This window comes from Ictalurus furcatus, chromosome 11 (assembly GCF_023375685.1).
Source record: "Ictalurus furcatus strain D&B chromosome 11, Billie_1.0, whole genome shotgun sequence".
Classification (NCBI taxonomy): Eukaryota; Metazoa; Chordata; class Actinopteri; order Siluriformes; family Ictaluridae; genus Ictalurus; species Ictalurus furcatus.
The window spans coordinates 3,434,424-3,458,835 of NC_071265.1; the positions used below are offsets into that span (position 1 = coordinate 3,434,424).

The 24,412-nt window shown below is 41.4% G+C and overlaps 2 protein-coding genes across 2 annotated transcripts; both read left to right on the forward strand.

Moving 5' to 3' along the window:
* The first annotated feature begins 992 nt into the window (after positions 1 to 992).
* Positions 993 to 16,387, forward strand: uroc1 (urocanate hydratase 1). The gene is made up of 19 exons (XM_053636519.1): positions 993 to 1,157; positions 2,344 to 2,474; positions 4,377 to 4,470; positions 4,861 to 4,920; positions 6,374 to 6,502; positions 6,584 to 6,645; positions 6,784 to 6,850; positions 7,463 to 7,606; positions 8,001 to 8,089; positions 9,376 to 9,438; positions 9,534 to 9,713; positions 10,311 to 10,408; positions 10,559 to 10,631; positions 13,749 to 13,938; positions 14,178 to 14,276; positions 14,665 to 14,764; positions 14,888 to 14,969; positions 15,487 to 15,586; positions 16,092 to 16,387. The coding sequence occupies exons 1-19, from the start codon at positions 1,032 to 1,034 to the stop codon at positions 16,230 to 16,232; spliced, it is 2,028 nt and encodes a 675-aa protein (XP_053492494.1). The 5' UTR covers positions 993 to 1,031; the 3' UTR covers positions 16,233 to 16,387.
* Positions 16,388 to 17,164: 777 nt separating this feature from the next.
* Positions 17,165 to 24,006, forward strand: si:dkey-197j19.6 (uncharacterized). The gene is made up of 9 exons (XM_053636520.1): positions 17,165 to 18,337; positions 18,900 to 19,049; positions 20,468 to 20,554; positions 20,980 to 21,067; positions 21,154 to 21,244; positions 22,024 to 22,261; positions 22,366 to 22,420; positions 22,863 to 22,974; positions 23,008 to 24,006. The coding sequence occupies exons 1-8, from the start codon at positions 17,957 to 17,959 to the stop codon at positions 22,871 to 22,873; spliced, it is 1,101 nt and encodes a 366-aa protein (XP_053492495.1). The 5' UTR covers positions 17,165 to 17,956; the 3' UTR covers positions 22,874 to 22,974; positions 23,008 to 24,006.
* Positions 24,007 to 24,412: the final 406 nt, after the last annotated feature.

Here is a 24,412-nt window from a genome sequence, read left to right on the forward strand (position 1 = left end):
AGACGGCTAAGGCTGGAGAAGGATGTTGTGTTTAAGTGTGGGGATAGAATCAGGTTTAAAGCGTCAAAGTGCAAGTGTAGGAACGCAGTGAGATATGCTAAACAGCTGTACTCTGAGAAACGACAGCAGCAGTTCTCAGCCGATGACTCTGCTTCTGTCTGGAAAGGGCTCAGACAGATCACAAACTGCAAACCTAGAGCCCTCTACTCTGCTAACGACTTGCATCTGACCAACACCCTTTGAAAGACATTGGGAAAGTCCTGATACCATCTGAGGTGGCTGAGGTGTTCACATCTGCACACTTCACCGGCTCCCTCCCCCTCCTCCCCAACCACAAGTACGACTCTCTCCATCCTGAGAGAGACAGAACCCCGGTAAAGCAGCTGGACCAGACTCCACCCTGAAGTACTGTGCTGATCAGCTGTCTCCAGTGTTTATAGAGATCTTTAACGCCTCACTGGAGATATGCCATGTGCCAGCCTGCTTCAAGACCTCCACCATCATCCCGTTCCCCAAAAAACCCAGGATCACAGGACTTAATGACTAAAGACCTGCCGCTCTGACATATGTGGTAATGAAGTCCTTTGAGCGCCTCGTGCCGTCCCACCTCAAACCTATCACAGACCCTCTTCAGTTTGCCTCCAGTACACCAATTCCTTGTACATGTAAACCATGGTACTTGGCAGTAAAGGTGATTCTGATGATTTATTTATTTATTCCACTGCTTCTGCATGTGATAATGAAGTCCTTGAGTCTCGAATGACCTTTCCAATACAAGGTGACATGGGCTGTAATGAGGGGTCTGTGGTGTTTTTTTTGCCGCACCGGTTTATCTTTAATCAATGATTACCTCAGGAACGTATCCTCGGTTTCTCATTAGATACAATCAGAGGTCAAAGTGTCCGACCGGCCAATGGTGTGAAGGGGAGGACTAGGAGGGAGAACCTCGGACGTGTTTGTTATCTCTTTTTTTAGTTCTTATTGTACCACAGCTGCTCTCTGATTCCCTCTCAGCTCTACTTGCAGGTGCGATGACAAGTTTAAAGGAGCTTTGTAGAGGGTTACCTCTCGACCCGCTTCCAACCAATCGTGGCAGAGACCCAGATGTGCCTCATGCACCTGTTCGTACACCAAACCTTACCGCCGAGGAGAAACGAGTGAGTCATTCAATCGGTGACTGTTTTTCCTTTAATATACAGTAAATGTGTGATAAATGTGTACTATAGAAGCTTATGTAGACCGTTTTAAGACGTTGTGCCTGTAAAATATAGTTCGGTTCAATTCATCAATGAGCAATATATTTAATCTCTGGTTGTACTGTCGGTAATGTGACTGCCTCCATCACTAATCAGAGTGAACACAGTGCAACGATCAGATCCCGAAAATGCTTTCGGAATTAGGAACCGTGCAGTGGGCTTAGGGTCCAAAGGACAGGACTTTGGGGCCTGCTTTCAAAATGTTCTAGTGTATTCGCAGCTCTGTCAATAATTATAGAAGATAAGAGTTGTAGTGTAGTGAAGGGGGGAAAAAAGGATTTCTTCAAACTTGGTGCAAAATGTCTGAACGCACTAGAGATTCAGACTCAGAGCATCTCACACCTTTTACAGTATATTGCCGAGGTAACCGGATGCAGTTATATCATGCAGAATGGACAGATACAGATATGAATACGGAGTGCAGTGTGTTTTTTGGGGGTTTTGTTTTTTGTTTTTTTTCTCCAGGGCATGTGGTTGAGAAGTCACATGGACGGGAGGTTTTTACCTTCACGCAGACGAACAGCCGAAAGCTTGTGGGAGCAAAATTTAAAGAAACGTACACTCATAAACGACGACAGTGCATTCACAACAGTCATTCATTCATCTTTAGTGACTGCCTGGTCAGCAGTGTGGTGGTTTAAATTAGGCTGCTTACAGCGGGGGATATAAGTATCGGACGTGTCAACATTTTTTTCAGTAAATATATTTTCCAATGAGGTTATTCACATGAAATTTTCACCAGACATCGGTATTAACTCAAGAAATCCGGAACTATAAAGAATTCACACCGTTGAAGTCCATAAATAAAAGTTATGTGTAATAAAGTGGAATGACACGGGAAAAAAGTCTTGAACACGCTCTATCTGATACAGTGTGCAGGTACAAACAAAAGTAATAACTGAATTGGATATTTAAAAAAAAAAACTGTCTTGTGCACAAAAAAATTGACAAATAAACGATCGATATTAGGCCATGTCCACGTCAAATCCAAATACAGATACGTCGGCCATAGTGGATAACGGGTTTTGTAACGTCATGGTTATCATGTAACACTGATCTGTCTCTTTCTGTTTACCCTCTGACCCAGCTTGCTCTGAGGAATGCTTTGAGATATTTTCCTCCGGCTCTTCATGAGAGTCTGGCTCCCGAATTTGCCGAGGAGCTCACGCAGTATGGACACATTTACATGTATCGGTTCTGCCCTACCCTACGCATGAGGTACACGCGCTGATTAATCTACTCGGCTGTAAAGTAAACAGGTTTTCTGTTCTTTACTCAGTGCAGTGAAACATGTCTGCATTACTGTCCATACAAACACACATACACTACGTACTGTACACAACAGACGCAGTGGAGTGTTCCTTTAATTGATGCTTTGTGTGAGCTTTTGGATAAATTCATTTGATGCAAAACGTTAAGTGGTTGAATATAGGGTCTAACAATTCAAGAACATTAACTTAAAAGTGAATTTTCAATAAACCACTTCTATTTCTTTCTTCTTTTTTTTTTTGTGGTACTTTGTGTTACATACGTTGTAACGCAACAGTGGGTGTCTGAAAGGCGAGATATAAATCGACTACATAATAAAAATAATAATAATAATAATAATAAATAATAATAAGAAACTAGTTAACTAACTAAACAAACGAATAAATAAATAGGAATAATACATATATTGTATTGGTTCTATGTGTATTGACATGATTAGGGGGCCAAGCACTATAGTCTTCTTCTTCTTCTTCTTCGTGGGGTCCAAGCACCAAAGATTGGGAGTTTTCCTCTTCTCCTTCTTCTTCTTCTTCCTCTTCTTCTTCTTCTTGGGGTCCAAGCACCAAAGATTGGGAGTTTTCCTCTTCTTCTTCTTCCTCTTCTTCTTCTTCATGGGGTCCAAGCACCAAAGGTTGGGAGTTTTCTTCTTCTTCTTCTTCTTCTTCTTCTTCTTCCTCTTCTTCTTCTTCGTGGGGTCCAAGCACCAAAGATTGGGAGTTTTCCTCTTCTCCTTCTTCTTCTTCTTCTTCCTCTTCTTCTTCTTCTTGGGGTCCAAGCACCAAAGATTGGGAGTTTTCCTCTTCTTCTTCTTCTTCTTCTTCTTCTTCTTGTTCTTCATGGGGTCCAAGCACCAAAGGTTGGGAGTTTTCTTCTTCTTCTTCTTCTTCTTCTTCTTCTTCTTCTTCTTCTTCCTCTTCTTCTTCTTCGTGGGGTCCAAGCACCAAAGGTTGGGAGTTTTCTGCTTCTTCTTCTTCTTCCTCTTCTTCTTCTTCGTGGGGTCCAAGCACCAAAGGTTGGGAGTTTTCTGCTTCTTCTTCTTCTTCTTCTTCCTCTTCTTCTTCTTCGTGGGGTCCAAGCACCAAAGATTGGGAGTTTTCCTCTTCTCCTTCTCCTTCTTCTTCTTCTTCCTCTTCTTCTTCTTCTTGGGGTCCAAGCACCAAAGATTGGGAGTTTTCCTCTTCTTCTTCTTCTTCTTCTTCTTCTTGTTCTTCATGGGCTCCAAGCACCAAAGGTTGGGAGTTTTCTTCTTCTTCTTCTTCCTCTTCTTCTTCTTCTTCCTCTTCTTCTTCTTCGTGGGGTCCAAGCACCAAAGATTGGGAGTTTTACTCTTCTTCTTCTTCTTCGTGGGGTCCAAGCACCAAAGATTGGGAGTTTTCCTCTTCTTCTTCTTCTTCTTCTTCTTCTTCCTCTTCTTCTTCTTCATGGGGTCCAAGCACCAAAGATTGGGAGTTTTCCGCTTCTTCTTCTTCTTCTTCTTCTTCTTCTTGTTCTTCGTGGGGTCCAAGCATCAAAGATTGGGAGTTTTCTTCTTCTTCTTCTTCTTCTTCTTCTTCTTCTTCTTCTTGTTCTTCGTGGGGTCCAAGCACGGTTACAGGAAATGAATCACCGGTGGGCTGGTGTGAAGACAAAGTGGAGTTACTCTTTACATGCTGAAGCTGATTATTTTCCTAGAAATGTTCCATTCCTTTTATTCCAAAAGCAATCGTTAGCATTTTAATTCTTTAAAGACAGACACATTGTACTTCTCATCAGCTTATATTTACATTTAACGTTGTGGAGCGAACGAATGAATGAATTCGAGTCACAGTAACATTTGATATTGAAACCATTCTGTTTGTCCGTGTGTCGCAGGGCGTATCCTATCGATCAGTACCCCTGTAAGACCAGACATGCAGCAGCCATCATGCACATGATCATGAATAACCTGGATCCTTCTGTAGCACAGGTATTCAAAACTAAAATTTTTTTAGTTGCACTCATTTCAATGTAATACTTCATTACCCATGCCATACCAGATGTACTAGTGCACATCATCTACATCAGATGTATGGTATCTATGGTTCCATATCGAGAATTAAGCGCTTTAAAAGATACTATCAAACATAGTACATTATGTCGAGCGTCTAACGTACATGTCACTGTGTCACTGACAAAAACCCTACTATGGAAGACCTACTGCACCCAAATATATAAATCTGTTAGAGTTTATTAAGCAGTCAAGATGTTAATTCAACACTGGATATTTTGCTGTGTAAATTAGTGCTTTGTCCTGTAGTCACGTCATATATTCTGTAATCTGAATCAGCCACTCATTCACATCTGTGTCACGTCTCAGTTTCCACAGGAGCTTGTCACCTACGGAGGAAACGGACAAGTGTTAAGCAACTGGGCTCAGGTAATGTCTCTGTACAATAACTACATTAACTCTAAAGTTAACTCGCACTAACGTCCCTATTCTGTGCACGAGCTAACAGACTAGCGAGGACAGTTTAAGGCTGTTCTTCTGATCTGAAATGCAGTGTTCACTTCTACATCAGGCCATCACTGGCTCTCAGGTATCACACGGAAACATGAGACATTGAGCAGACCCAGCTGGTGTAAATGGGCTAGGAGGCAAATGTCTTAGGAAGCAAGAGAAGCAATAAGAGAAGCAAGGCTGGGGCTGATTTTTTGTTAAACACAGTGTCCACGATCGCAAAATCCCAGCAACAAGCAAAAGGAAATCCAAGGCGAAAAGGGGAAAAGCAGAAAGCAGACTAACAAACAGCAAGGGCGTGCACGTAGTGTCCCGTTCATGAGTCTTTTATAGTGCAAACAAATGAGGAAGAGTTGAGAAGTCGTGGAAGAGCTCCCTCTGGTGGCTTGGTGGAGAACTGTCTATGATGGATGAGACGAGCTGTCTATCTGCATCGAAGTGTGTTTAATAGATATGAGATTTTAGCCCTCTAGTCTAACTAATATCATCACCACCAGCCGTCACTGCATATGAGCCAATCAGTCTACTTTGTGGTCATATGCAGGTTGGTGCAAATGTTTGCACGCCCTTAGAAGAATTTATACTAACAAACCTTTTAGTCTGTTGAGTTTTTTTTTTCGTGGCTAAGAATGCTTGATTTTGCTGCGGCTTTTTTCAAAACTTGCGATACAAATTTTCGAGTTTGTTATAACGTTTTTAGAGGGGTTTTTTTTTTGCGGAAAATTACACGAATTACATGAAATCGCGATTGGACGGAATTCTTTAGCGGTAATGTTTCTCGGTAAACGAGACGTTTTAGCTGTACTCATGTTCGACGCACGTGAACTGAAGAGGGCTCCGGGTGAATGCGAGTCGTGATGACGTCACGTGACGCTTCTCGGCCCGAGTCTGCAGAAAATCCGTGGTCGTTTTGAAAAATCGCGAGCTCCTCCGGATTTTGCGGCGTTTCCTTGATTTTGCGTTCGTTTGTGCGATCGCAAAATCACAAACAATCCAGGAGGGACTGGGAAAAGTATGGGGCGGTTGTGGATCAGGTGGTAGAGCGGGTTGTGCACTAATCGTAGGGTCGGCGGTTCGATTCCCGGCCCACGTGACTCCACATGCCGAAGTGTCCTTGGGCGAGACACTGAACCCCGAGTTGCTCCCGATGGCAAGTTATTAATGAATAGTCAAAACATCAGTTCAAAAACTTCCAACCCCTATTCTGATGAACTTGTATCATCAACTAATGCCTTTATAACTACATCTAGCCACTTTTATATCCTCTTGGATCCTCTCTGTTCTAAAATGTGAGATTTTGGCCTGTGGGTGACTGTTGAAATGTGTTTTGTAACATTATTCTGTGTGTGTGTGTGTGTGTGTGTGTATGTAGTTCTGGCTGGTGTGTCATTACCTAAGCACTATGACTGAAGAGCAGACTCTGGTGATGTACAGTGGTCACCCACTCGGCCTGTTTCCCAGCCTGCCCTCATCCCCGCGCTGCGTCATCACTAACGGCATGGTAACACACACACACACACACACACACTCTTCACCTTACTCCGACTCTCACCATTTGATTTTGACCATCGTTGTTTTGCAGGTCATCCCGAACTATTCCTCCAGGGAGAGCTATGAGAAGATGTTTGCTCTGGGAAACACCATGTGAGATACGTTCACTGGTCCATGTGTCTCACCACTATTGTCCTGACTGTAGAATTACAGATTAATTATTAATCACACATAAACTATTAGTAAAGGCTTATTTCATTGTTTGGGGGGTGTGTGTGTGTGTGTGGTCAGGTATGGACAGATGACTGCAGGAAGTTATTGCTACATTGGTCCTCAGGGCATCGTTCATGGCACCATGGTAACAAACAGATCACACAGCTTACTGTTGTTCTTCCCTTCAAAGTCAAATGAATTGTCTACGGCGAGCGGCGTAAATGGTTCTTATAGTGTTTAAAGATCTTTTTATTATTATTATTATAATTTTTTCATTTAGTACCGCCCTTCAGAAGCTACATAAGATATTAACATGTTTCCCAGAAGAAAAAATAATAACAGTTTTCCCCCCATCATCCGGTTCAACAGTATACACAGTATATATTCGGTATATTAACTCCGATCTGTGCTTGTCGCCACGGTTACATTTAAATTGCTTACGCAAGATCAGACACGTCAACTTACACCTGTGATTACGATTATGTCAGATATACTGATTAATAGGTGTATATTAATGGGCTCGTTGTAATATGTTATCGTTTCTATAGTAACAGCTAATACTAAGACACAAGCTTCCATGGAGGCTACACCACATCCCATTCCTCAAGCTTTCATTTGAATTTATGATTTATGACCCATTTATTTATGATTTATGACACTTTTAAGGTCAGTGTGCATGAGTGCAAAGCTCTGAAACAGAATAACCTTTAACCTATGACTGATTTAGGTTTTGTCTCTGTTTCCCCGCGGTGTGCAGCTGACCGTGTTGAATGCAGGACGGCGTTACCTCGGCACGAGTGACCTGAGAGGTCGTGTGTTCGTGTCCTCCGGTTTAGGTGGTATGAGTGGAGCCCAGGCGAAAGCTGCGGTCATCGCCGGCTGTATCGGCGTTATTGCAGAGGTCAGACATTGATCAGACATTCCCAAGAGATCTGACTCGTACAGCTCAGCAGAAGAATCCTGGTCGTGTGCACATTGTTTTCCTTTACGGACGAGTTGGACCCTTTCACGTCAAATATTTCATTCGATGTGTTTAGAGCACGTAATGGAGCGGATTAAGTGCCACCCTGACCACTACAGAGCTCGGGCAGTGTTGGAAATGAGCGACAAGTGGCATTCTTAAAATGAAATCATGCGGTCTAAAACTGGCTTTAGTGACGGGAACACACTAAAGGAGAACGTTGGTTTTTCATGAACAAGAGCGAGAAACGTTGATCTAAATGCCTTTAAAAAAGCCTTCAGAGTACTCCATCATCTGGAGTAGATATCTAACGCAACGTGTGTTTTTCCTGAAGGTGGATGAAGCTCCTCTGAAGAAGAGGCATGAGCAGGGCTGGGTGATGGAGGTCGCGAAGGACCTCGACTGCTGCGTCCAGCGCATCAGGTTCCACACACACCACGCACAATACTCCACTTCTATACACGGTCTCACAACCATCATCTCTTCTATTATGCAAACATACACCAAACGTCCTCTCACATAGCTTCATATATATATATATATATATATATATATATATATATATATATATATATATATATATATATATATATATAAAAACAACTCCAGGAGTTTTAATCTAATCTGCATCTGGATCTGGGTCACTATCAAGACAAAACTGTACTGAGAAAAACATCTGTATACTAAAAACAAGTTCAGTTGTGTTTAATACAACTCTAACGACTGTATAACACACATTGAACACTACAGTCGTTACTGGATTGGAACACTGAAGGAATGAAGATGATACAAATCTGAAAGCTCACCAAAGCCAAGGGAGTGTAATTGGCCGTGCTGTCTGGGTGGGAGGGGCATACTCTCTCTCCAGTGTCGCTCATAGGAACACTAGCCAATCGTGTGAGCTCATGTATGCGGAAGACTGTAGACAGCACTTTGTTCTGAGAGTGTTTTGCGTCCCTGTGATCCCGCCATGTCTTAGAGGAAGCATGGGTTAGCCTTCCTGCTTCACCTAATGGGTGGGTGTGAAGTTGCAATTGACCAAATCTGCATATCCTTCCATCTGAAAAAGTAGTTCCGTCGTTGGACGGATAAACCGTACAGATTTTGTGCTTTATTTACAAACACTTTTGACTAAAGAATTCCTGCTGCTGCCCTGTGTGTATAGAGTTTGCATGTTCTCCCCGTGCTGCGGGGGTTTCCTCCGGGTACTCCGGTTTCCTCCCCCAGTCCAAAGACATGCACGGTGGTAGGCTGATTGGCATGTCCGTAGTATATCAATGTGTGTGTGAGTGTGCCCTGCGATGGATTGGCACCCTGTCCAGTGTGTACCCCGCCCTGTCCCCGATGCTCCCTGGGATATTCTCCAGGTTCCCTGTGGCCCTGTAGGATATATATATATAAGCGGTATAGAAGATGGATGGATGGATGGATAGAAGTCAAAGGGCATTTTTTTTAACGCCTGGCTTTTATATGTAAAATTAGTAAGCCATTACACTGGAACAATAAAAGTGCGAGGATGAGACAGGCCTGAGAGAAAGCTGTCCTTATCCATGGTGTAATTAATCACAGGAGAGAAATGAAGCATGCTGCCAGTATTCATGAGAAGAAACACCGTCTACAACGTCTCACGAGTTCCCGAGTGTGAACACTACTCATATAATGAGTGTGTGATGTGCGACTCAGCTTTTTTTTTTTTTTTTTCCTCGCAGGGAGGCTAGGAGATCCAAGATGGCCCTGAGTTTGGGTTACCATGGCAACATTGTGGCATTGTGGTGAGTGTTAATTACTGGTCAAGTGCTGTCGAGTTTGACCGTGTGTGTGTCCGTGTGTTTGACCTGTGTGTGTGTGTGTGTGTGTGTGTGTTTAGGGAGCGTCTGTGGCAGGAGTACGAGCGCACAGGAGAATTACTGGTGGATTTGGGTTCTGATCAGACATCACTGCACAACCCCTTCAGCGGTGGTTATTACCCGGTCCAGCTCAGCTTTACGCAGGCCAACCAGCTCATGAACACCGACCCTCAGAGATTCAGAGCCACCGTACATGAAAGGTGCACACACTTATACACACCACCCAGGAGAACTGGTATTTTCTGGCTTGTCTGATTGGAGCAGATTTTGTACTGTTTGAATGGCCAGATATAGACTTTTTAAAAATCTAATTCACATATTCACCTTTATGTGCTTTTCAGATCAGATTTCTGATCTCAATCTGACAAGTCAAATCAGATGTAGTGCTGGTCATCATTCTATAAAGAAATAACCGTTCTGTTTCTAGCTGTTTTTAGCGGATAATCCAGGGGACTGATTAGATTCCATTGCACGTGGCTCAAACCGAATTTCTTATAAAACACTGGGGGGGAAAAAAAAAGAGAGAAAAGAATTGAATTATAGTATGATTTGCTGGTAAGAATCCCACTTAATAACAATGCAGAATGATGAAAAAGATGTGCAAGGAACATACAGCTTTTTAAATGAAATGCAGCTACGCTGAGATCTGTTTACACGTGATTCGCAAATGAGGAAATAAAGTGTGAAGAATTTCATAAAGTCGTTACATACTATAACAGAATGAAGAAACTGGTCAGAAATCGGTGTGAAACTTGCTGCAGTGTTAACTCTGAACCCTGCTGCTGTTCTCTCTGAAGTCTCGGTAGACACGTCGCGGCCATTAATAAGCTCTCGGAGAAGGGAATGTTCTTCTGGGATTACGGCAATGCCTTTCTACTGGAGGCCAAACGAGCAGGTGAGTGTTATTACATGTTATTACAGATTCAGAGTTTCCAGAATATGAGTCACCTCTTCTTTCTTTCTTTCTTTCTTTCTTTATCTGGATGTCTGTAAAGCTGCTTTGTGCCAATGTCTGTTGTTTGAATTGAATTGTTTTATGTGACAGGTGCTGAGGTAGAGAAGACAGGAGGAGGTGCTACAGAGTTTAAATATCCTTCATATGTCCAGCATATAATGGGGTGAATCACTAACATAGACACGTTCATTAACACATCAGTGCAGCATGGTGCAGGTACTAACCTAAATCCAGAAACATCAGTACTCTGGTCAAGTCTGATTCCTGTTATAGAACCCTCCTACTACTTCTACTATTACTACTACTACTACTTCTACTAACAGTACTACTACTACTACTACTACTACTACTGCTACTACTACTACTACTACTACTTCTACTAACAGTACTACTACTACTGCTACTACTACTACTACTTCTACTATTACTACTACTACTACTTCTACTAACAGTACTACTACTACTGCTACTACTACTACTGCTACTACTACTACTTCTACTATTACTACTACTACTACTTCTACTAACAGTACTACTACTACTACTACTGCTACTACTACTACTACTTCTACTAACAGTACTACTACTACTGCTACTACTACTACTACTACTACTACTACTACTGCTACTACTACTACTACTACTGCTACTACTACTACTACTACTACTGCTACTATTACTACTACTACTTCTACTAACAGTACTACTACTACTACTGCTACTATTACTACTACTACTACTTCTACTAACAGTACTACTACTACTGCTACTACTACTACTACTACTTCTACTAACAGTACTACTACTACTACTGCTACTATTACTACTACTACTACTTCTACTAACAGTACTACTACTACTGCTACTACTACTACTACTACTTCTACTATTACTACTACTACTACTTCTACTAACAGTACTACTACTACTGCTACTACTACTACTTCTACTTCTACTATTACTACTACTACTACTTCTACTAACAGTACTACTGCTACTACTACTACTTCTACTATTACTACTACTACTACTTCTAGTAACAGTACTACTACTACTACTACTGCTACTACTACTACTACTTCTATTACTACTACTACTACTTCTAGTAACAGTACTACTACTACTACTACTGCTACTACTACTACTACTACTACTACTACTACTTCTACTATTACTACTACTTTTACTACTACTCCTACTTTTAATACTACTACAATTACTACTACTACTACTTTTAATACTACTACGATTACTACTACTACTAGTGTTATTATTACTATTACTACTACTAGTGTTATTATTACTACTACTACTACTACTACTAGTCCTACTTTTAATACTACTACAATTACTACTACTACTACTTGTATTATTACTACTACTACTACTACTACTACTACCTTTAGTACTACTCCGACTTTTAATACTACTACGATTACTACTACTAGTATTATTATTACTATTACTACTACTATTACTACAACTGCTTTTACTACTACTACTACTTTTAATACTACTACGATTACTACAACTACTTTTACTACTACTACTACTACTAGTATTATTATTACTACTACTACTATTACTACTACTACTACTTTTAATACTACTACTATTACTACAACTACTTTCACCACTACTACGATAACTACTACTTTTACTACTACTACGATTACTACTACTACTACTTTTAATACTACTACTGCTACTAATAATAATACTTTTATACTTTTACTACTACTCCTACTTTTAATACCACTACGATTACTACTACTACTACTTGTATTATTACTACTACTACTACTACTACTACTTTTAATACTACTACGATTACTACTACTACTACTTGTATTATTACTACTACTACTGCTACTACTTTTAATACTACTACGATTACTACTACTACTACTTGTATTATTACTACTACTACTACTCCTACTTTTAATACTACTACGATTACTACTACTAGTATTATTATTACTATTACTACTACTATTACTACAACTACTTTTACTACTACTACTACTTTTAATACTACTACTATTACTACAACTACTTTCACCACTACTACGATAACTACTACTTTTACTACTACTACTGCTACTAATAATAATACTTTTATACTTTTACTACTACTCCTACTTTTAATACTACTACGATTACTACTACTACTAGTGTTATTATTACTATTACTACTACTACTACTACTACTTATAATACTACTACAATTACTACTACTACTACTACTTGTATTATTACTACTACTACTACTACTACTACTTTTAATACTACTACGATTACTACTACTAGTATTATTATTACTATTACTACTACTATTACTACAACTACTATTACTACAACTACTTTCACCACTACTACGATAACTACTACTTTTACTACTACTACTACTACTAATAATAATACTTTTATACTTTTACTACTACTACGATTACTACTACTACTATTACTACCGCTAGTACTACTACTACTATTACTGCTACTACAATTATTACTACTACTAGAACTGCTGCTGCTCCTACTTCTTGTACTACTACCGCCACTACTATTACTACTACTATAGTACTACTGCTACTATTATTAATTCTTCTTCTAGTTCTACTACTGCTACTTTTACTACTACTGCTATTATTACTATTATTACTGCTACTACTATCATCTCCTCTACTACTACTACATTAAATCCTTTATGATAGGGAAACTCTCAGTTGCAGGGTTCTGTGTAGAAATTCCCTAAAATATAAAAGTGTTAAGAGTTCTGGTTACACTTTACTGTAAGGTGCACAAATAGGCATATATTTAATACTTAACTGATGCTTGGATTGTGCTGTTACAGGAAAATAATCAACAACAGGCTGGTTTGATGGAGCCGAGTTACTATTAACACCACAAAGTTGATTATTTTCCAATAACGGCATGTCCCGAAACGTTCTTCTAATACAGCAGAATGACACATCATGCTTCTTATCCATTTATAGTTACATGTTATGGAACATCACTTACATTATACCAGTTAGTGATATATGGTTATTTATGGATTCCTTTGGGTTTACGTGAAGACACATAAAGCATCTGACAAAAGGAACCTCCTGGGCGTTTCATTGTTCTCAAGAGGAATTTAATCTGCTTCTTACTAAATTCAGACAATAACAGAATAAGGTCAGAATGTTACCAAAGCATCCCATGTTGTCTGATGGAAACGCAGCATTATTGTCACGCATAAACAGACTTGCTGAGTCTGATCTTTGTCCTCTGTGTGTAGCGATATCTTCTCTCTGGGTTTCGGGCCGTTCCGCTGGGTCTGTACCTCGGGAAACCCCGCTGATCTAGCGCAGACCGATGACATCGCCACTACTGTGCTGGAAGAGATCAGCGCCACTGTGACCGAGCGAGTCCGACAACAGTACATTGACAACATTCGCTGGATCCGTGAGGCCGGAAAACACAACATGGTAGAGTCCGGATATAATCCGAAACACAAAAACAGAGAATGGTTTCACCAGCAGTGAACGATACTGCACAGTCCACGTGGTATTTGCACTGGCTGTCTATACGTGCAAAGGTTTTGAGCCCTGTTTGGACTGGATTAGTTTTACATGGGGTGGGGTTGGGGTACACACACACACACACACACACACACACACTCACCTTAATAAATGACGGTGTAAGTGTGGATTATTCCTCGGTGCAGGTGGTGGGCTCTCAGGCTCGTATTCTCTACTCCGACCAGAGAGGAAGAGTGTCCATCGCTTTGGCCATAAACCAGGCCATCGCAAAAGGCAGAGTCACGGTAAAGCTCAACACACACGCGCACACTCGCCTGAATGAATGATTATACAGCTTAGGATAATAATGCGTAAGTATTCACCCCTTTGACCTTTGTCACAGTTTGTAGCGTTACAAAATGAAAAAAAAAAAAAAAGCAGACATTTGTTCGTTGAGGAAGTAAATCCCTGATCTCCAGAACTTGATAACCTCGAAAGGTCCTTGATCTTCATGAAGCAGTTTGTTCTCTTCATAACAGACCCGAACAAACTGCATCATGACATACAGTTCCAGTGAGGTCCATTTCAGTTCCAGATTGTATCACTACAAAATGTAGGAGGGAAGGTGGCGGGGGGGTGAATACTTATGCAACTCACTGTAAGTGACATTACATTGAGGTTCTGTCTCTTCAGGCTCCTGTAGTGATCAGCAGAGATCATCATGATGTCAGTGGCACTGACAGCCCCTTCAGAGAGACCTCCAATATATACGATGGGTCTGCTTTCTGTGCAGGTACACACTGAAAGTCACTCTCTCTCTCTCTCTCTCTCTCTCTCTCTCTCTCTCTCTCACACACACACACACACACACACACAAGACAAACTCCTCTCGAATGTGCGTGCCTGTGTTTTGTAGATATGGCGGTGCAGAACGTTATCGGTGACGCTTTCCGTGGTGCCACGTGGGTCGCTTTGCATAACGGAGGCGGTGTTGGATGGTACACACATACCACATTGTATTCTGTTATCCATTAACTCCGATAGATTACACGGGTTTGTTTCTGACTGTATCATTTATCCCCGATAACATCAGATAAAGTTCTGCAAAATGCAGCATTTAAACACACAAGGCTGTTTTTCCTGTTTTAATCCGAAATGTGTTGCATCATTCAGAAAATTCGCTGAAAAGACGTCTATGCGCACGCTCAGTTCGCAATGCATTGTGGGTGCCAACTGATGCTCAGCAGGCGGCTAGGTATTTAAGAATGGAAACTCCGGCATACTTATGACAACCGAAGGAATATTCGGATGCCTTTACGCGTATAAACATCATATTCAGAATACGACTGCAATCCGAATATAGACCTTAATCGGAATATGATGTGCATGTAAACGTAGCTAATGTCTAAGGAAGATGAAGTAATTGAGTTGGGGCTTTGAGCCTTACCCTTACAGTATGTTGGATAAATTAGGATGAAAAATATTAATAATCTATTGATTTTTAACTTGATGCAGGGGCGAGGTAATGAACGGAGGCTTTGGATTGGTTCTGGATGGTTCTGAGGAGGCTGGAAAGAGAGCCCGGATGATGCTGAACTGGGACGTCTCTAATGGGGTAAGTGAATTTCTGATGTCCAGTCTGGAAGAATACGCACTGGAGTCCATATATGAAGTGCAATTATGAAGTGCAAAATAAGACAGCGAAGGTCCTGTACAGCTGCGCAGCTGAAGAAACGCATAACGGATAAATGGGGGAAAATTCCACTCGCTAAACTTAACCAACCGGTGTCTTCACTCAGCGTCCAAACGCTTAATAAGTGTTATGAAAAGAAAACGTGATGTTACACAGCGCTAAACAGTCGACTTTTTTGCCGTGTGTTCCAGTCATCAGATTTGAAAAGAGTGTATATTTTCCAAAATAAATTCAATCCACAAAGTAAAACGTCAAATGACGTGTTAATGATGTGTTTTCGATACAGTTCAGCGTGAGTCGAATTTCCACACGACTCTTTTTGATTGTTTTTTTTTGGCGCATTTTCGATACTGTCCCAACTTTTTCGGGAGTTAGGGTTGTACACTCGTGTCATTTAGTTGTGCTGTTGCTGTATGTTTTTGTGTAGGTGGCTCGGAGGTGCTGGTCTGGAAATTCCAATGCATATGAGACGATTCGGCTTACCATGGAGGATCAGAGAGACCTGAGAGTGACCATGCCTTATCATGTGCAGGAGGAACATCTGCTGGAGCGTACACTGCAGGGATAGAGCTACACTGTAGAGTCGGCCTTCGTTTCACTTCCCTAATGATGTTTAACCTCACAGACGACTTACCCTGCACGTTTCTCACCACTGGAATTCATCAGACGTACTTATCTAAACCCCTGAATGTGACTGCCAATAAACGCTGGCATGTCAGTAAACGTTTACGCCTCGTGTGTATTTCCTGTCCACTTTACTCCACATGAAAGAAAACTTTTAAACACCTGAACCAAGCCCCATTTAAGATCAAATCAAAAAATTAGCCCAGGCGATCTGCACACTGTAACCGTAGCAACGCGCAAGTTCTAGCTAGAATCAGCTAGGTAATTATCCTAGCTCGCTCTCTACGTAAGATTTTATCACTCATGCATTGTAGGCTGATTGGCATCTCTAAGTTGTCTGAATGGGTGTGTGTGAGTTTGTGAACCGCGATGGATCGGTACCCCGTCCATCCAGGGTGTCCCCCGCCTTGCTCCCGAGTCCCCTGGGGTATTCTCCAGGCTTCCTCCGAAGCTGTGTAGGATAATTGGTACAGATCGTGGATGGATGTACCAGCTCCCTAGGTCAGTAGGTCCTGAATCAGTATATCATGTACATGAGCTGGGGCACTGGTAAGGACACACATTAGGACACCGATAACTCGATTTTCTGGCAACATGACTACGGATTCGCGTTGTAAAACGTCACCTAAAATTAAAAACGCAAGAAGTTTTATACGTTTTATACAGTATGTCATACAAAGTGGTTAGCGTAATCGCACACATTTCTGTCCTAATATGTCAAGCAGGATCGCGGGCAAGCTAATTAAACACTTAAAAGTCGCCAGACTCGAACAAACAACCCGTATATAGAACGTCAAATCAAATCAAGTAATCATTTGAAAACTACAGCAACAACAACAAGCTACTTGTATTCCCTCATTTTGTTCCCTCATGTTCAGGAAACATGAGGGAACACCGTGAGCGTCTGTGTTCTCTGGTTTTTACGGTGCATTGTGGGATTTTTTAGGGCGCGAACGTTCCAGTGCACTGGAAGGATTTTGCGATTGAGACAGCCCTCAAAATGGCCGACTTCCTGATCCGCGCCCTGACTACTGAACTAGGGGGCTGGTTGAGGCGCACCCTGTGTATAACTAGACTGAAAAAGCTACACTATACGAAGTAAAATAGAGCACAAAACTAAACTACACATTCCTATTTCACAAACAAACAAACAAACAAACAAAAATACACACCACTGCCACCACTGTAACCGAACGTTCTTCATCCTCGGGCACCTAAAAGTGACTTTCCCTGTTCCCTTTACTTTCAAGTGCAAAATAAAAGTTCTGTTTGCATTAGGAAGCAGTGAAAAGTGTGTGTGTGTGTGTGCGTATGTGTGTGTGTGTGTGTGTGTGTGTGTGTGTGTGTGTGTGTTGGAAACAACCACAGACTTTTGTTGAGCCTGATGATTTGCATTAGGAAGCTGAGCAGTGTGTGTGTGTGTGTGTGTGTGTGTGTGTGTGTGTGTGTGTGTGTGTGTGTGTGTCCAGGCCCTTATTTCTGCAAGACAAGGAACCAGCTGGCAAATCTTACAATTCCTGAGTCATCGTTTGCCTCGTCTCAACCCGGCTTATGTAAATGAAAGCAACGTAGATGCACTGAAGTATGGACAAGAAGTGATCAGGTGGAGGACAGAGAGAAAGAGCACACACACACACACACACACACACACACACACACACATAGGAAATGCAAAATGCCTTAAATAACAAACATTTGTCACTTCAGAAAGTTCAAGTGCAGGTCAGTCTGCAGGTTTCAGAGTTAGTTGCGGGTGTATGGGGTGGGCCTGGGTGGGCCTGGGTGGGCCTGAATTGTTGTTCCAGTCCCAGTGTGTGTGTGTATCTGTGTTGTATGCAACAGCACACTTTTTTGTGTGCATGGTGCCTGATTTGCATTAGGAACAGAGCACTATGTGTTGGTGTGTGTGTGTGTGTGTGTGTGTTATACACAGAAACAGAGCGCAGTCTGAGAAGGAAGGTTGGTAGAGAGATGTCTCGGGTGTTAAGTTCTCTCCTGTCGATCCGTGAGAACGGCCTCGTCTTTAACCTGCTCGGCTCCGACTGCAGCGTGAGTGTTTCCACTCCTTCTCTTTTTTTATTCACGTGCTCCCTCTTCTGTTCTGATCTTACTGTAAGTCTTTCTCTCAGAACCAGCGTCTGGCACGTGCTCACCTGCTCTTGTGATTTCACGATGGCATTTGCTTAAAAAGCAGGCTGCTTAAGGTGTTCTCCCTATAGTTGAGAGTTCTTAGCCTCGGAAAAGGAAGCTAAGAAATCCTGAAGATGTCGGAAAACCGAAATTCACGGCTTCAGCTCTGACGGCTGACACCGGAGACTCCTTCCATAAACTCTGAACAGACTGTAGGAACGGTAGCGCATTAGAAAGAACACACCTGAGATTTGCAGAGCTGCTGTTATAGAAAATGAATCAACATCTACCGACCAGGATGGAGAATTAAACGGCGCTGTGCTACAGTATAAAGCTGGATAAAGTGACGGTGTTTGTTTAGAAGCTCATTTGTTTGTAGGTTGTGTTTATTTCCTGTATTACTGATTTTACTGGCAAAAACAACAGGACAGTATTCGTGTGTGTGTGTGTGTGTGTGTGTGTGTGTGTGTGTGTGTTTTAGGCGTCAGCTTGTGCCGTAGTGCAGTTATACCTGGCAACTACGGCTGGTAAAGGAAAAACGTCCGAATGGCAGTTTCACAGTTGTGGAGTGGTCTGTCTGGTGCAGGATAAAAAATTACATTCAACATTTATACGGCTCTTTTGTGTGAAGGTTTTTACACACACACACACACACACACACACACACACATATACACACCACACCACACCACACAAGGCTCTGATTTACTAAGGTGTGCGTAATTTGATAGAGATTCAGGTTTTTTCACCTCAGCAAAATAGTACAGTTTTGTGTGTTTGTACTTAAAAGTACTAAAAGGGCGGAGTCACTGCAAATATTTCTATTTTCCCCCAATTTCATTTATTTGTGGACACCTGAGAATAAAAGTCTCATTATTATGATTCAGTTCATCAGAAAATCATTAAAAATATGAAGACTTTTGTATAATTTTGTATAACAGCTGTATAGCAGCTGTGGATCAGGTGGTAGAGCGGGTCGTCCACTAATCGTAGGGTTGGCGGTTCGATTCCCGGCCCACGTGACTCCACATACCGAAGTGTCCTTGGGTAAGACTCTGAACCCCAAGTTGCTCCCGATGGCAAGTTAGCGCCTTGCACGGTAACTCTGCTACCATCGGTGTGTGTGTGTGTGTGAACGGGTGAATGAGACACGGTGTAAAGCGCTTTGGATAAAAGCGCTCTATAAGTGCGGACCATTTAACATAACGTGCTCATTTGTTTTGAATAGTTTTATTCCTTCGCGAATCTGCGTATCATCTGGTTTGAAATTTAAAAAAAAAAAAAAAAGAAAAGGAAAATGACATTTTTTATTTTTCATTCTTACCAGTCAAACAGGAAATACAAAGAAGGGGAAAAAAGCAGCTTTTTAAACTTTCATCACACAAGGTAGTCACCAGCAGGGGGCGATATGATATGCGTTGTGTTCATTTGATTTTCGTTTCAAACTGAACATGGGAAAACAAGGAAACAGGTTTTTATCGGTTTTTGGGGTTTGGCACCAAATTTCTTTTCTTTTCTTTCACAAGTCATCTATTCTCCAGACTATGTACCCAGACTATCCTCCGGGTTAAGATGCGCACTCTGGAGTTCTGTTTTCATAAACGATACGATTAAAAACGCCATCAGCATACGCACAAAAATATTTGGGGTGGTGAAAATATTCTGAAATTGCAGCGCCTGGATCATCCAGCTGTCACGTTGTCCTTCTTTACAGTCGCAGTCATCTTGCGACGCTTAAAGGGTACTTAGTGATCCGCCTTAGCAGCACGTCGGGTAATTTACACTCGGTTTATATTCCTCACATAACTCAAGCACGTTATTTAAACCCTTATTCTCTCCGAAACACCTGCAAGGCTCTCTCTACCTGCACGGACAACATGTTGGAGATCGTTTTTGGGATCTTAGTAAATCAGGACCATGTTCTAGTTTACAGATCTACATTCAATCACATTCTCAGCCTTAAAGAAATGTTATTTGTATTGTTTTGAAATTCGCTCTATTTAAAGGGAGTGTGGAAAGATCACAATATTTCTGTGTTTCTCTCTGCAGAGGGCCAAGCTGCTCTGGGAACAGGAGCTGTATACATCGTTCACGTATTCCACGCCCTGCGCCTTTTTCCACACTTTCCCCAGTGATGTCAGTGACCCGAATCTGAATTTCACCTCCGCTCAGTTGTCTTCCTATATATATATACAATATCTCCATTTTTAAAATGGAATATTCAACACTTAAACTGAATCTTTATCCATTGTGTCGGTACTGGTTGGGGGTGGGGGGGTGGGGGAAGGGCTTCGGGCGCTGATACTGTTACTGGTATCGAGTACGCTTATATACTCGTACTCGTAATAATACGCCGAGCGCAACGTCGGTGTCACCGCTTTGTGATGTAACTCAAGTGTACGTCATCGTCCAGACGCAACCTCTCCGCTTGTACAGTATAACATCTCAAACATGACGCTCAGCGGGAGTTCACTGTTAAAAGACATACACGCACTTGTACTTGCTCTGAAAAATAAATAAGTAAAAATGGCGTCAGTGCATCCTTATTCGCCCCTGTGTAGGAATGTTGGGCGGGGCTGAACTTTTCCGATGAGGACGAGGCGAGCCGGTTCAACACAGCTGTACAGAACTGCATCAGCGGCAGTAAAGGTTTGCACACACATACGCTCTTCAGATGGTTATGGAGCTGTCAGCTTTGCTTCGACTCTGATCAGCACTGTTATTGTGTTGTGCAGCGCGTCCCGTGTTCGTCCGGACTCACAGTCTGGACTCGGCCTCCGGATGGCTGCTGAAGAACAAACTGAACACCTGTCTGTCTCTCAGCCGGTAAGGAGCTCACCATCATCCATCCATGGGTGGGTGATTCTATTGACCAAAATACTCGAAACCGTCTAGTAGCTACGATGAAACCTCTGTGACCCTGCCCAGGCAGTTACTAAGGATGAATGAATCAGTGCTGTAAAGGCATCGTGCAGCGACTGACGCTCATATAAAGGAGTTTGCTTAGGGGACTGCTTGCCTGTGTGGAAGTAAAAACTTTTCACGTGTGTGACATTTTTATCACCGGATCGCAGTCCTGACGCACACCTCTAGTTTCAAATAAATGCCCTATGTGGAAAATGTTCTGGAAACCCCCCCCCCCCCCCCAAAAACAACAAATCGTGCACTTCCTATTTATCTTCCTATATATCTTCCTGTATATCTGTTTTTCGAATCAGTTTGAAAACACTTTACCTGTTCATCCCAAAATAATAATAATAATAATAATAATAATAATAATAATAATAATAATAATAATATAGTCCCCTCCGAAACTATTGGAACAGCAAGGCCAATTCATTTGTTTGTCGTGAGACATTCGTGTTTGAGAGCGAAAGATGAATATGAGAAGAGAGTTGAGAATTTACTGCACTGTACATGTAGACGTATGAAACGACATAGCACATTATGGATCAGACCACCCGATTTGTAGGTGAGCAAAAATATCGGAACACGGGACTGACAGGTGTTTGTTGTTAGATATCTCTGAACATCTCTAGGTTTTAACCTTGTGTTTCACCTACAAACTGCTCCTTTAATGACGTGACTATGGTACACTTGTTCAGGTCTGCGTCCCCTAAAGCTCCACCGCCTGTAGAGTCAGACGTGACCAGTACTCTTTCTCTGGCACAGAAGAAAGGACCCCTGCCACCCATCCCTTATAACAGCGACGCAGCGACGTCTGTTCCATCTCACCATGATCATCTTAAACAGAGGCATTCTATTCCACGCCCTCCGTCGTACCCAGCCCCCAACCTGAACGTGAATCCAGCAGGAGTGAAGAAAAGTGCCAGCTTTTCACCGGTGAGTAAAAAAACAATAACAACTCTATCAGTATATTCGTAGCTCTAAATGCTTTAAATGACTCTATGTATCAATATGTGTTTGTCATGTTTAATACATTATAGGGAGGAAATTATGCTTTTACCGTCTCGAAACAGCAAAGAAGCTTGCATTTTACTGGTAAGCACCTTCCACTCGCTCTCTCTCTCTCTCTCGCATGCTCTCTCTCTCGCTCACTCTCTCTCTCTCTCTCTCGCTCACCCTCTCTATCTCTCGCTCTCTCTCTCGCTCTCTCTCTTGCTCACTCTCTCTCTCGCTCTCTCTCTCTCGCGCTCTCTTTCTCTCACTTTCTCTCTCTCTCTCTCGCTCTCTCTTTCTCTCTCTCGCTCTCTCTCACTCTCTCTTTCTCTCGCTCTCTCTCTCTCGCTCTCGCTCTCTCTCTCTCGCTCTCGCTCTCTCTCTCTCGCTCTTCCTTCTCTCCCCGCCTCCTGGCTCTCTCTCTCCCTCTCTCTCTCTCTCTCTCTCTCTCCCTCTCTCTCTCTCTCTCTCACTCTGTCATACACACACACATTCATCATTTTTTGAAAAAACATTTACAGTTTTTTCTCAATTATTCTTGTAGATGACATATGAGCAGAAGCTTACGATGAAGATGATGCACCGAAGATGATTTTCCCTGCTGCTGAAAATTTACAACGAAGCACTTTGTAATAATTGGCCAGATTTGGACCTGCATTTATTATATATATATATATATATATATATATATATATATATATATATATATATAAATGATTCATTTCTTATTCCATTATGTGTTGACATTTTAACTAAATATTCTTTCTTCACCATCCTCTTTTCCTCTGAAAACACGGTTAAATGTATATTACAGGCCAATTCGTGATGCCGAACCTGAATTACAGTCGGATTGTGTTTTGTTTTTGATGTTCATGGACACATGCAGATGTGCATAATACCTGTTTTTGCTTTCCTCTCCTTCTTTTAGTATTATTTTTAAATTAAAAAATTATTTTGCCTTTCTATTTTATTCCCTCACTTTTTTTTTGAGTGACTTTAATAATCCAAAGTAAATAAAGGTCAAATGTAAATAGTTCTCTTATTGAGGTACGTTTTATTCCTTATATACAGTATATCACACATCCTCAGCTCTATACTATGTTCTTGGGGTGAAAGGTCATTTATCTAATAGTAATGGCCTCTAAACTGTCCTTTAACGCTCAGCTCTTCACTCAATACCATCATCTTCTCTCTGCCTGTTAGCTGTACCTAAAGCATGCTACGGGATGTTTGTTCTTACACAGAATTTGGAAGTAAAAAAGAATTTAAAAAAACCCCAAATGTTGATCACTGAAAAGTACAGATCAAAATCAGAAATCCGCTTTGATAAAGAAACATAATATAACCTGTATAGTTGAATAATATAACTTGATAAAGAAATATTTACCTTTATACCATAGCGCTGTTGAATTCTCGCATCCGATTGGTCAGAAGCTCATTCACAGGGACTTGTACCTCAGACTCTTCACATAATGTAAGCCTAATAGTAAACAAATTTGAAATTTTTTTTGTTAATTAACAAAAACAAACATAACTGTGATATGATGAAGTTTATTTCAACTTTTTCCACATTTATTTAACATTTATGGAAGGAGTCTCCAGCGTCAGCACTTCAGAGGTAAAGCTGTAATTTGAACTTTTCTCACATCTTCATAGTTCAGGTCACATTTAAAGACTAAATTCCTCTGTGAATGATCCCCATCCTTAACAAATTATAAGTTAACGATGTGCTTTTTATCTCTGTGCTCTAATTCTAATAAAAACTATTGAGATACAGCTCAGTAACTCATAAAACTGAACCGTTAAAGTGTTGTTTTTTTTTTTTTTTATTTAATAAATTACTACATATTTTAAATAAATAAATAAATAAAGTGAAAAGAAGCATAAACATTTCTCCCAGGGCCGAAGGGGATCGAGTCTGTAGCGATTATTTGTAAGTAAGCGCACACACGACATTAACCGTGCAGTGCCTGAACACATTGTAAAGTTCACCCCTGAACGTGACAGGATAGTCCGACTTCTGAACTTCTGAAACTTCTGAAATTCTGAAATCTTCCCGTTTAAATCAGCAGCTCAGGGTGGTTTGAAACCCGG